The 13,319-nt window shown below is 45.3% G+C and overlaps 1 protein-coding gene across 2 annotated transcripts in view; it reads left to right on the top strand.

Annotated features, from left to right (window-relative positions):
- FBRS (fibrosin) overlaps nucleotides 1-13,319 on the top strand; it is a 319,454-nt gene that overhangs the window by 57,026 nt on the left and 249,109 nt on the right. For both annotated transcript variants that reach the window (XM_069244392.1, XM_069244391.1), the window contains exons 3-4: nucleotides 7,523-7,609; nucleotides 7,760-7,795. In XM_069244392.1, the coding sequence (XP_069100493.1) occupies nucleotides 7,523-7,609; nucleotides 7,760-7,795 (123 nt within the window). The remainder of the gene's footprint in view (nucleotides 1-7,522; nucleotides 7,610-7,759; nucleotides 7,796-13,319) is intronic.

The following is a 13,319-nucleotide window of genomic DNA, read 5'->3' as shown; positions in this document are numbered from 1 at the left end:
GAAAATGCAACAACAAAATGGAGGACTCAGTAAGTGAAGAGAAAATATAATTATTCCAGACCTTCATTCACCAGCTAGGACCCCCTTTGACATTGTCTGATACAGTCTTCATTTATTATTTAAGGTAGAACACACTTCCTTTAAGCTACCAACACAAGTTGAGTGCTGCATTATAGGCTATTACTGCATGATGTATCGTATCTTTGCAACATATCTTAACCAGCTATGTGAATATCTAAGAACTGCAATTCAGCATATCTGATAATGGTTTGGTAAATATAGATATAATCACAGTAGGGCAAACTCCATTGGAAATCTGTTGCTTCTTCTGCTACATCCAGATTTTCATGTTACAGGAGATGAGTGTTGGTAACTTGATGCTATAGTATTGTTGACAGTGTTTGTGCGCCACATAGGAAATCCAGGGTCTTCAGTCAGTTTAAGCGACAAAGATGTGCAATTTAATAGATGTGCATACTACCCTAGACGCAGGGCATAGCAGAGGCAACCCCCCCCCCCCCCCCCCCCCAACTTGTTTACCCTCCCAGATCCCACTAACTCCGACCACATGGGTTAATCTTTATGCAAGAATTGAGGCCGCAGTTTATTTAGGCAACTTAAAAGCGATCCGAACACACCATTTATTTTCATTACTAACTGTGCCCTACATTCAGTGCTCCTAACCATAACCATATGCACTTTGCCCTACATTCAGTGCTCTGTAATTGCCTCAACCCTCGTGCCATGGGCAAGCGTATCATCTGCTTCGAGCCCAGTCATGTGACCTTTTACTTCAGGTTTAACCTTTTTAACTTATACTTCCAAGCAAGCATCTACTTCCAGCCCACCAGATGCCCATGCACTTCCGGTGTACCATTTTTTTTTTTCTTCCTTCCTGTTCTGGGCAACAGCCTGCCTCAAGCCCTTCATTTTGCCAGGTGACCTTTCATTTCCAGCACAAAGTCTGTTTCAAACCCTCAAGATGATCCAGTCATGGGGTGGCCTTCACTAAGGCCCTTGGGCTAGCCATATCCCCCTCCCTTCAGGAAGGGTGGCCAGTCCAAGGGGCATTGTGAGCGTTGACATCCTATTCCTCTGCATACCTCTGTTCAGAGCCTTCTTTTTTTCTGTTGAGTGAAACGAGATTTTGAATCTTAAATGAAAGGAACAGACCCATGCAACAAAGTAGATGAGAAAACTGTTGGGGTGACAATGCACTTTCTCTTTGTTTAAATTCAATTTTGCAGGAGTATTAATGGATTTGACAGATTATATTTGGTGTTGCGGTAACACCCTACTTTGATTCACTTCTGAATGGTTACTGTTTGGTTATTGCCTTGTGTCTCTGGGTTGGCAGGTGGCTTGAACATTCTTGTTGGGACTTGCAGAAGCTCCGTGCTTGATGTGAATGTTCCTTGCCTGCCTGCTAGTTTAACAGATGTTATTGGCTATTGCTGACCTAACTGTTTGATGGCTCATTCTACATCTTGTGGAAATTGCTGGTTTGATCAGAGTGTTGGGTGGCTGTTTCTTGTGTTCAGGTTCACCTGGGAGTTGCAGAGCTGAAGATGATTTTGCCAGGCTGGTCTTCAGCATAACACCCTAAACGGAATTTGTACAGTGAAATGGTGATGTGGTATCCTTTATGGAAACATAGCTCTCAGCCGACTCTGCCCCCCCATTTTTCATTGGCATAGTCCCTAATAGCTATAACACTTTTCGAATTAACCGGAAGGGTTGTCATGGTATAGCAATTATCGCTCATTGAAATAGCTAGAAACTCTGGCAGGCATGGCAAATATTTTTCAGACCAATCTAGTTATGACTATGCCCCGACAAAATGGAAATTTCCAAAGTGTAATTTGTGTACCTTTGGGAATTTCATTTTACGCTTGTGATGTAAGATTCCTGAAGGTCTGCAATTACAGCATCTCTCAATTATGCGCAGTTAGCTACAAAATGCTATGGCCAGCTCTTGGAATAATGCAAACACGCAGAATGGTAACAACTGTTGTGCACACCGCGTGTTTCCTTTTTTTTTTTTTTTTTTTTTTTTTTTTTTTTACTGCAAAATGCATACTTGCACTAAAAATTGACATGAGGATCAAGGTTTCTCAAATATAGTGCTAAATGATTTGTATTTTGTGTAATCATGCATAATTTCACAAAACTACACACATTTTGCACCCCCATGGTTATGATTTGACTTATAAAGCAAGTGAGGCTCACTTTTAGCATCAGTTAGTTACTTTATTTGTGAACCATGGCATATTGCAGATTTTTACATTGAGCCATTTAAAAACCACTGTGTCGCACTTGAAGCAGCTGCGTAGCTATTTTCCTTCACAATTTGAAATGCATGAAATAAAGGCACATCCTGTGGCTACATTTGTACTACCGGAAAGACGTGTGCACATCTTAAGGCTTTGTTTGTACTACAGGCAAGACGTACTTGTTGGCTTTGCCAGAAGCTCGTTTAGATACAATATCTCGTACCAGCAGCTTCATTGTTTTCTGGAACCTTCCCACTAATATGTTCAGATCACTTTTCTGTCCTTGACTCGGGCAAAAGCCACCTGTATATGGAAGCTATTAGAAGAAGACAAGTTGCATAATATTTTAAAAACTGAATTTGCCAAACATCCTTCGGTCATCCTAGGCTCTGCTTTGAATATTACTAATATTAATGATGTTTTGACTTAAGTCCTAGGCTAACTAATCTCCTTTCAAACTGTTAACTGTGCAGTCTAGTAGCCATTGATGAAACCCGTGGTACTTGCAAGAATTGCTGGCATTGAAAATTTAAACTGAATGGCTGAAAATGAACTAGTTTCCCCTGAGTTCTGTTTACATGAAACATGTGAACAATCTAAATATACTCTGGCTTTAAAAGAAGCCAAAAAATATTATGTTCTGGTTTTGAATCTGTGAACTTCTCCATAGAACTATTTCAATATAACTTTTCCCTGAGCGTGCCATTGTTTCCCCAGGCATTGTCTTAGAACTCTGATTTGAAGGGAAGAAGTGGCGAATATTAGAAAACAATCAAAGCAGGAAAAAACTCTATCCATAATAACAATTTCCTTAACGTCCCTTGACCACTGCCCAAGTCCATTCTGATTACTTTTGACCAGGTGTCTGTATATGAAGTAATTGAATTGTTGGCTGGCGCTAAGCTATCTAACTCTCCCTTGACCCTTGCCCTATCCAAAGCGGCAAGAACAATAATTGCACCCATAAATGGAAAACTCTGTAATCACTGCTTGCTTAAGAAACCGAATCCACACTCCACACTCCACAGAAGAATCACCTGAAAATCAGCATGTTCGCATTTGCCAAATCTCATGCAGGCTCATTGCAACCTGAGTTAAACCATTCAGGCTTTTGCGTGGGCTGCAGTAAAAAACTAGTTGTACTACTGCTTTTCCTTGATTATTTAAGGATGGCGTTAAGTGCTGTTTTATAGTAGATTTGTTGACTGCATTCATAATCTCCTTATCTACAGATCCATCAACATTAGTTGTTACAGAAAGGCATTGAATTGGCTTATATCCTTCCTTCGGATTGAAAACAAATGGTTGTGTGTGCTCTTAGTTTCTATTGTTGTCTTGCACTTTGAAATGGGAAGTGCAGCGGAGGGGCATCCTCTCACATTAGCTTTTTAACATCTGTATTCACTAGTTAGCAGGGCTCTTGCGTTCATGGAGAATTAAATTCTATGTGTATAAAGACAATGCACATTTGGTGCCGATTGTAACTCAATCAAAGAGATTTAGAGAGCGCGCTACTCACCCGTTAGGGTCTCAAGGCGCTGGGGTGGGGGGGGAGGGGAGGGTAGATCACTGTTCGAAAAGCCAAGTTTTAAGGTTTTTTCTGAAGAGTAGGAGGTCCTGGGTTTTGTGGAGGTGGGTGGGAAGGGAGTTCCAGGCTTTGGGGGCCAGATAGGAGAAGGATCTGGCCCCCGTGGTGGTGTGTTTGATGCGGGGGACTGAGGCGAGGGAGAGGTCGGCGGAGCGGAGGTGGCGTGTGGGAGTGTGTAAGGTCACTCTCTCGTTGAGGTAGGTTGGGCCGGTGTGGAGGGATTTGTGTGCGTGGATGAGGATCTTAAAGGTGATCCTTTTGTCTATGGGGAGCCAGTGGAGGGATTTGAGGGGTGGTGAGATGTGTTAATGTTGGGGCAGGTCGAGGATGAGTCGTGCTGCTGAGTTCTGGATTCGTTGTAGTTTGCGTTTGAGTTTTTGTGTGGTGCCGACGTAGAGGGCGTTGCCGTAGTCCAGCCTGCTGCTGATGAAAGCGTGGGTAACTATCTTTCTGGTCTCTGTGGGGATCCATTTGAATGTTTTCTTCAGTGTGCGGAGTGTTGAAGCATGAGGAGGTGAGTGTGTTGATTTGTTGGGTCATAGAGAGGGAGGGGTCCATGATGATGCCGAGGTTGCGAGTGTGGTTTGCGGGGGTGGGTGCGGGGCCTAGTGTGGTGGGCCACCAAGAGGGGTCCCAAGTGTTTTTGTGAGGACCAAAAAATGATTTCGTTTTGTTGGAGTTGAGTTTCAGGTGGTTGGCTGTCATCCAGGCAGCGGTGTCGAGGAATGCAGCGTGTAGGTTGGTTTTGGCAGTGGAGGGGTTGCGGGTGAGGGAAAAGATGAGTTGTCATCAGCGTATGAGAGGATGGAGGTGCTGTGGGGGTTTGAGGATGTTCGCTAGTGGGGCCATGTAGATGTTAAAGAGGGTGGGGCTATGTAGATGTTAAAGAGGGTGGGGCTAAGGGAGGAGCCTTGTGGGACTCTGCATGCGATTTTGGAGGCGGAGGATTGGAAGGGTGGGAGGCCGACTTTTGGGGTTTTGTCGGTAAGGAAGGAGGTGAACCAGTCCAGGGCTAGGTGGTGGATTCTGGCGTCGTGGAGTCTTGTAAGGAGTGTGTGGTGGTAGACGGTGTCAAAGGCTGCGGAGAGGTCGAGGAGTATGAGTGCTACGGTCTCGCCCATGTCGACTCTGGATCTGATTTCGTCGGTACAAGCGATGAGAGCGGTTGCCGTGCTGTGGTTTTTGCAGAACCCAGATTGGGAGGGGTCAAGTGTGTGATTTGTTTAGAGGAAGTGGGATAGGCGGGAGTTGACTAGTTATTCCGTGGCCTTGGCTGGGAAAGGGAGGAGGGAGATGGGGCCGTAGTTGGAGAGACCGTCTGGGTTGGCTTTGTTTTTTTTTTTTTTTAGGAGCGCGGTAACTTCCGCGTGTTTCCAGAGGTCAGGGAAGGTGGCGGTTTCGAATGAGCTGTTGATTATGGCTCGGAGTTTAGGGGCTATGGTGGGACTGGCCTTATTGTATATTCGGAGGGGGAGCCAGAGTGAATGGAGTTCATTGTCTTTTCAGTTTCTTCGTCGGTGGTGGGGGCCCAGGTGGTGAGTAGGTTGTGGGGTGTGTGTGTGTTGGGTTTGAGTTGGGTGGGTGGGGGTTGTGTGTGGAGGGTGTGTGTGGTAGGAAGCTGTTGTGTATGTCCTGGATTTTGCGGTGAAAATACATTGAGAGGGAGTTGCAGAGGGTTTGTGTGTCGGTGGGGTCTAGGTTGCTGGCTTTGGGTTTGGGGAGCTCTTTTATGATGGTAAAGAGTTATTTGCTACTTTGGGAGTTGTTGTCAATACGTTCCTTGTAGTATGCTCTTTTGGTGGTGCGTATGAGTTGGTGGTGGGTGCGTGTGGTGGTTTTGAGGGCGGAGAGGTTTGTGGCGGAGGGTTCTTGTCTCCAGGTTTTCTCTGCTTTGCGGCATTTGCGTTTGGGCTCGTGGAGTTCAGTGGTGAACCATGGGGCGTTCTTGATATTGCGGGTAGTAATGTTTTTTTTTGAGGGGCGCGAGAGCGTTGGCATAGGTGGTGATCCATTTGTTGAGGTTGTATGTGGCAATGTTTGGGTCGGTGGTGTTTGGTGGCGGAGTTTGCGTCAGTTGGGAGTTTAGGTGTTCCGTGGGGATCTTGTCCCACACGCGGTAGGGGGTGGTGTGTTGGTGGTGGTGTGTGTGTGGGTGGTTTGTTGTAGGAGAAGTGGACGCAATGGTGGTCTGTCCATTGGAGTTTGGTGTGGGTGTAGGTGACGTGTTGGCTTGCAGTGAAAATGGCGTCAAGTGTGTGTCCAGCCGAGTGGGTGGGGGCAGTAACCAGTTGTTTGAGTCCCAGGTTGGTGAGGTTGTCCAGGAGGGAGGAGGAGTTGTGGTCTAGGGTGTTTTCCAGTTGGAAGTTAAAGTTGCCCGAGGAGTATGACTCCCTCTCACAGCCAAAAAAACAAATCAATCAATTAGTCTCTTGCCTTGCTTCAGTGCTTGGTTATTGTCTAGTAATTATTATAGCACAGTCCTGCAAAGGCAGAAGTCCTTCTGACAGACAGCACTTATCCAATCTGAAATAACTTCGAATGACCTTTCTCTATGGGTGACTGCTCTTCTCCATTTAAATCTGCCCAAACTTTGGAAATTGTAATACAGCGTACATTGCAGCCATAAGCAGCTGCAGTTCAAGGGAATGCTTTGTCCAGCTCAAACTAAGTTGATTTGTTCTCTCATTTTTTTTTTTTTTTACAACTTGCATTATTCCATCCTGATTGCCAGTGAATATAGTTGCTAGGGCAGTAGTTTCTATCTGGGCACAGCAGAAAAAGTTCTGGCTCATCTCCAACTTCATACAAAACATGCCAGCCAATCTGATCATAGGCCAAAAAAATACTGGTCATATTTACATAACCTTCCGTCCGCTTCATCGACTTGCTGTTTATAAAAGGATTGCTAAAATTAACAGCTGTGATTAAGACAATACTTTTGGCTTCTTACAATTCCTTATCAACTAAGTATTACGTGTATGTATCCTAAGATCTTCTGAACTGTTTCTGTTAACTTGAACATTCAAATCGGGTGATAGAACTTCCTTGGTGAACTCTGCCTCAGCTTCCCCGACCAAATCGGGAAACAATTGAAAACGTAGCTGTTCGGTCTGTAGTAGAACCTAACCCCCACAGTATTGTATTGCATTAAAAGATATAGCACTCACCACTATGTGGTGCACTAAAACGCTTGTGTACATGGGCAGTATGCTAGACCTTGAAGGGATTGTGGTGGAAAATGTGTTGTCTTTGTTTTGATACTTTTGTCGATAAGTTTCTTTGATGGGCATGATGACCACCGAGGATTGGTCATAATGTTTTTTGGGATGCACTGCTTAGCAGTGTGATGGTTAAAGAGTTGTTTGGGACAGGTGTGCAGTTTGATTTTCAGTAAGCTACTAGCTTGAACTGCTGTTCAGGCCTCTTTGTATTTATTAAGACCGTAGTCCACTTAGCTGGTTACTGCATTGTGATAACCTTTCTGAGATATATTGTTTAAAGAATGAGGTGTGAAAGTTCCAGACAACGGCAAGAAGATACAGCACTGTTGAACTTAATAAATAACCAGTGCACCTTTTGAGGGTGGCTGGGCTTTGTGATGTTAGTCTTTTTTTGATCTTTGACCTCTGGGCTCAAACTGAACTTAATCTTGGTTTTGCAGGTGAAATGGGTGGGTAGTGAGAGTGAAACTGGAAAAGCTGAAAGAAAAGTTCCAAAACGAAGCGAGTCCTTAGAAGTTGGAAGTGATGTGAGTATTAATTTTTGCAGTTTCTTTCTCTTGAGTCTAGGAAATTTGACATTTCCTCTGTTTTGCTTTGGCACAAATTCTTGCCAAGCATAGATATTTATGATTTAGTTACTGTTCTCTTCTTTTTTTTTTTTACTTTGTCTCTTGCAGGCTTCTGGTCATTCATACCTGGAGACTGGATATGTCGTAAGTGTCTTTATTTCAGTTCAAGGGCCCTTTATTTCTGCCAGAGCTACCAGTTATTCAGCTGGGCGAGGTCTTGGTTTGTTTAATTCACTAGTAAAAGAGAATGCAATTAAAAGATTGTTGTAATGATCAATGGGGGAGTGGTATTAATAAGAGTATGTCCTAACACGTTTGGGATTTAGTGTTCAATGCAAAATGTCCAAGCTGTTCATTGGTGTGGCCTATCTTTAAAAAAAAAAAAATCTCTTGTCTACAGCTTTTCATGGATAACAAAGGCCTTTTTAAGAGTTTTGAGGCAGTCTGAGGTTTTGCAGCTTGAACCTTTTCTGATTCACATGCTGTGCATTATTCTGTCATGCAGCTGGCGAGTCAGGCATTGTCTCTTTGTAGTTCTTCTTTTTTAGGTCGCAGCCCAACAGACAGTACAGTTGTCTGGTTTGCAAAAGACATCTTGGGCACTGTCAGAATGTTGACCTAGGAATGCATTCCTCACATTGATTGCCATTAGCTTTGTAGCTCCCATTTTTTTGGATGTTTGCTTGCTTTATTTCCTCTAGGCTCTCCAGGGTGTTTGTTCCTCTGTTCTCCAGTATTGGTATCTTTCATAGATTCACATGCTTGAATCATCCCCGTCGTCAAGGTGGGAGCCTCACAGTAACTTTAAATACATAAAGCAGTAAGTTTAAAACCAGTAGGCCTTATAGGCTGTTTTATAGTCTATCCACCTTGTTTTGTGAAAAGACCCAAACTTCAGTGTCAACCAATCAGGATTCAGCCCCTCCCAAACACTCCCAACAGAGGCTGAATTCCCTCAGATTTTCTACTGCACGTCGTGTGAGCAGAGTCTCCCTGAGCTCTGCTCAGTTTACCTTATTTCTGACTGAAAATTGTTTCTCTCAGGAACTTAGCTTTCCAGCTTTATCATGTCTGACAAGACAAAAGGGGTCTGTTCAGAGACTGTGACAGTTGTGGGAAGAAAAGACTACATGTTGATGACCCCCACAAGAAATGCATCTACTGCCTCCATCCAGACCACAAGGTGAGAGACTGCAAGATCTGTCGCACCTTTAGTCAAAAAACCCTCAATGACCGTGAGGGTAGTCTTCTCTTGTGGCTGCAGAAACAGAAAGCCATGGAGCATCCTTCCTCAGACGAAAGTGAAGCGTCATCTCATACTTCTCACCCTCAAAAAAGAACAGGTGAGAGAGGAAGAGTGTCTGAGCCACCAAGGAAGATGGCCAAAAAGGTAAAACAAGTCTCTACTGAGACAAAAAAGGATGTTTCCCATTCAGAGACACACAAAAAAAGGTTCATTCAGAGCCTACTACGCCTTTACATAGCAAAAGTACTTCAAAAAAGGCATCCCTGTCTCTTGTCACCCCAGAAACAGCCGGAAAAACTATCTTCAGGGAAAAAACACCTGTCGACGACGGTGACCTCTACGACAGTGTCGTCGACGTTCACAACGGCGGTCTCACCGATGATCATGACGTCATAACCGTTATCATCGGCGACGATAATTAGGGCAAAAATATTTATAAGAGCTTCGTCGGCGAACACATAGTCTACGGCAGAGGCTTCATGGGTCCACCAATCGACCAGGGCACTTCCGTCTATGAAGCACCTCTCAATGAGGTTTAAGAGATCCACACCGCCGACGACGGCACCGTCTGCAACTAAGATGCCGACAGAGGATCCGTCGATGAAGGATCCGTCGACGAGCATATCTTCCACAGCAGTAGCAATGTATAGACCATCAACCCTCTTGGGTACTCCCCCGCACCAATCTTCAACTATGGTGCCTTATCCTCAGGACGATTCAACCAGATTCTTACCTCTTTCACTTATCACCATGGGGGGCAAAGCTTCCGATATTCTGCCAATGCATACCTCCCCAAGCAAGGTTTTGTCATACACAATTTTTCAATGCAAGTACTTAATCAATGATGATGACGCATACTCCCAAGACGAGGGAATGTTTGGGGCAGCGAGTAGCCCGTCTCAACTCCATGTCAAGTGCCAGGATTTTGATGATGAAGATGAACAGCATTACCAGTCCAGTTATGCTTCAACATCCTACCCACAGGCAGAACAACAATTACCCCTCTCCATACCTAGAACACTAGTGGCAGACCTTAAATCTATGCTCAGTGACTACTATAGAAGGTTTCCACCATCAACGCCTACCACACCACCCAGACCTGAAACCTACCAGACGCCTCGTCAAACCCAGACGACCAGTCTTACGGCAACACCGCAGGCTAGCATACCATTAACTAGCCAAACACAAGAAGCTCATCCCTCGTCAGAAGACTAAAGAGAAGAGGGTGAGCTAAGAGATTCTGTGACCAGTGAATGGTATGATTATCTCGTCCCCCACACCATCTCCACCTCCAGCAGGTCCAGTGGATTCGCCTCCAGAAGACATAGGAGGTTTTCATAATCTGATAGAGAGAGGCAAAGCGTTTTGGCCTTTCTATTATCTCTCATGAAACAGTGCTTCCTTTACGATTTCAAAGAACCATCAAAGAGATCGGTAAGAGCCATACCGATAGTAGATTTCTTATGGCAGGAAGGCTTGAAGGCAATGAAGAATCCTGCCACAGTGCCTTCACAAATGCCAAGGCTAGAGAAGAAATAAAAGGCCCCGGATGATTCTCCGGCCTGTTTAGTGTCACAGCCAAAACCTGAGTCAGTAATATCACAGGCAGCGCAGCGACGTTCCAGAAACCCCTCCACGCCTATAGCATCTCCCCCAGACAAAGAGGGAAGGAGATTAGATAACATTGGTAAAAAAATTCTCCTCTATAGCAGCGGTCACAGTCAAGGCAGCTAACTCCCTCGCCATCCTGGGAAGATATGATCGCCAAATGTGGGCAGACATGTCTGCTTTCTTGGATCTCTTGCAGGAGGAGGTCAAGGTGGAAGCAAAAAAGGTGTTGCAGGAAGGAGAACGGATTGCCGCAGAGATTATAGACTGCGCAATAGACATTTCTTTAACTGGTTTCAGGCAATTGGCTGGCGCAGCTGTCTTGCGTAGGCAAGGATGGCTAAAGGCTACATCATTTCGACCGGCGGTCCAGAGTCGCGTTCTTGACATGCCTTTTGATGGTGAGAGTTTGTTTGGGAAGCATGTCGACGACCTGTTACAAGCCATCAAAACAGATCCGGATACAGCAAAATCTCTAGGTACCCTACAATATAAAAAGCAACCTTTTCGTGGAGCAAGGGGAAGAGGAGGTTACTCCTTTCGAGGGAGCTACCAACAGTACAGACCCCAGTATCAGTCTTCCTCCACAGGATCACAACAGTACCACCAGCAACAGCATTACAGGTTACCACCGGCCGCGGCCTATGAACATCCAGCGAGAGGAAGAGGGGTTGCCCGAGGAAGAGATACGGGCAGGAAACAATGACCTGCCAGTCATTCCAGCGTTCTCCCCCCCCCCCCCACCAATATCTAGGGTTGGAGGTTGCATCACTTCCTATTTCCTTCAATGGGCGGCTATAACATCAGACAGATGGGTGTTTGATATAGTGGCCAGAGGTCATACTCTGGAATTCACGCAAACACCACCAACTGTTCCTCCATCGGGCCCTCCGCCCCCGAGGATGAACCAACTCCTCAAGGAAGTAAAAGTGATGCTGGGTAAAGAGCGATAGAACCAGTCCCTTTTTCTCAAAAGAACAGGATATTCTATTCCTGCTTCTTTCTCGTAAAGAAACCCTCCGGGGACTGGCGCCCCATCCTGGACTTAAGAGCACTAAACAAGTTTCTAAAGAAACAATCGTTCAGGATGGTAACACTTCAAGATGTCCTGCGTCTGTTAAATACTGGAGATCTGATGGCATCCCTAGACCTCCAGGATGCTTACTTTCACATTCCCATACACCGCAACCACCGCAAATTCCTCAGGTTCAGGGTGGGTGTTATGCACCTCCAATTTCGAGTTCTCCCATTCGGTCTCAAATCGGCCCCCAGAATCTTCACGAAAATGTTGGCTCCGGTAGCAGCACATCTCCGCCAGTCGGGTATGCAGGTTTTTCCTTACCTGGACGACTGGCTCATAAAGGCACCTTCAAAGCCGCAAGTGATACGTCATATTTCAGATTGCCTTCAATTGTTTAACAGCCTGGGGTTTGTCGTCAACTACCAAAAGTCTCAGCTTCACCCCAGACAAGTATTAAACTTCTTAGGAGCAATTCTAGACACGGTCCACAGCAAGGCGTACCCGTCTCACGAGAGTAAACAAAAACTAACCTCCTTAGCACCCAGACTCTCTACAAAAAAGTTAGTTTCAGTCCGCATCTACAAATCATTGCTAGGGATGATCACATCATGCATTCCGCTAGTCCCAGATTGCAGGCTCCATATGCAACCCCTGCAAGAGCAATTGGACATACAGTGGACCCAGGTGAGCGGTTCGTTCGAAGACAGAATTCGCATAACACCTCTAATGCAGAACACCATGAAGTGGTGGGCGATGCTAACCAATTTGTCAAACGGACTTACATTCCTTCATCAAGTACCCAGTTACATAGTAACAACGGATGCCTCTCTCGAAGGATGGGGTGCACACTGCCAAGATCTGCAAATCAGCGGATCCTGGAATGCAAAAGAGGTTCAATTCCACATCAGTTACCTAGAACTCAAAGTGATACTTAGCTCTAAAAGCTTTCTTGCCAAAACTACAAAATTAAAGCGTCTTGATCAGAACGGACAACACAACCAGCATGTTTTATCTAAACAAGCAAGGGGGCACGAGATCCCTACAACTGTCGCAACTAGCTCAGGAAATCTGGACATGGGCCATCAAGCACAACATTTCGCTCAAAGCGGAGCATGTGCCAGGACAAACCAACGTTCTGGCAGACACCCTGAGCAGGACAGTGATACCATATCACGAGTGGGAGCTAGACTAGAAACTTCTCAATCGACTTTCTCTTATGGGGCAAACCAAACCTCGACCTATTTGCCACACTCGAGAACAAGAAATGCCAGTATTACGCAAGTTGGATTCCCCAGAAAGGTTCTTGGGGAAATGCGTTTTCGATGAGATGGTCTGGGGTCTATGCCTACGCTTTTCCTCCGATCCCGCTCATTCCGAGAGTCATCAACAAAATAAAGACTGAGGGGTGTCGCCTCCTATTCATAGCTCCCAGGTGGCCCAGACAGGTCTGGTACACAGAGCTCCTAATGCTCTCCGAACAGCCACATGTGCAACTCAGACAGAGCCCTACTCTCTTGACGATGCACCAGGGACAAGTCAGGCATCCAGATCCGTCATCTCTTCACTTGTCGGCTTGGCTCCTGAATTCAATGAGTATCTAAATCTGAACATTTCCTGAGTGTAGAGACCTCTTAGCAAACGCTAGAGCGGACACTACCAACAAAACCTACAGACTTAAATGGAAACGTTTTTGTATATGGTGTGCAGCAGAAGGTATACCTCCCTTTTCCGCTCCTCCAGAGCAGATACTGCCATATCTCTTGCTCTTGGCAAAGTCAGGACTTTCATACTCC

The sequence above is a fragment of the Pleurodeles waltl genome, chromosome 7 (assembly GCF_031143425.1).
Source record: "Pleurodeles waltl isolate 20211129_DDA chromosome 7, aPleWal1.hap1.20221129, whole genome shotgun sequence".
Classification (NCBI taxonomy): domain Eukaryota; kingdom Metazoa; phylum Chordata; class Amphibia; order Caudata; family Salamandridae; genus Pleurodeles; species Pleurodeles waltl.
This window is presented reverse-complemented; position numbering and strand designations above follow the sequence as displayed.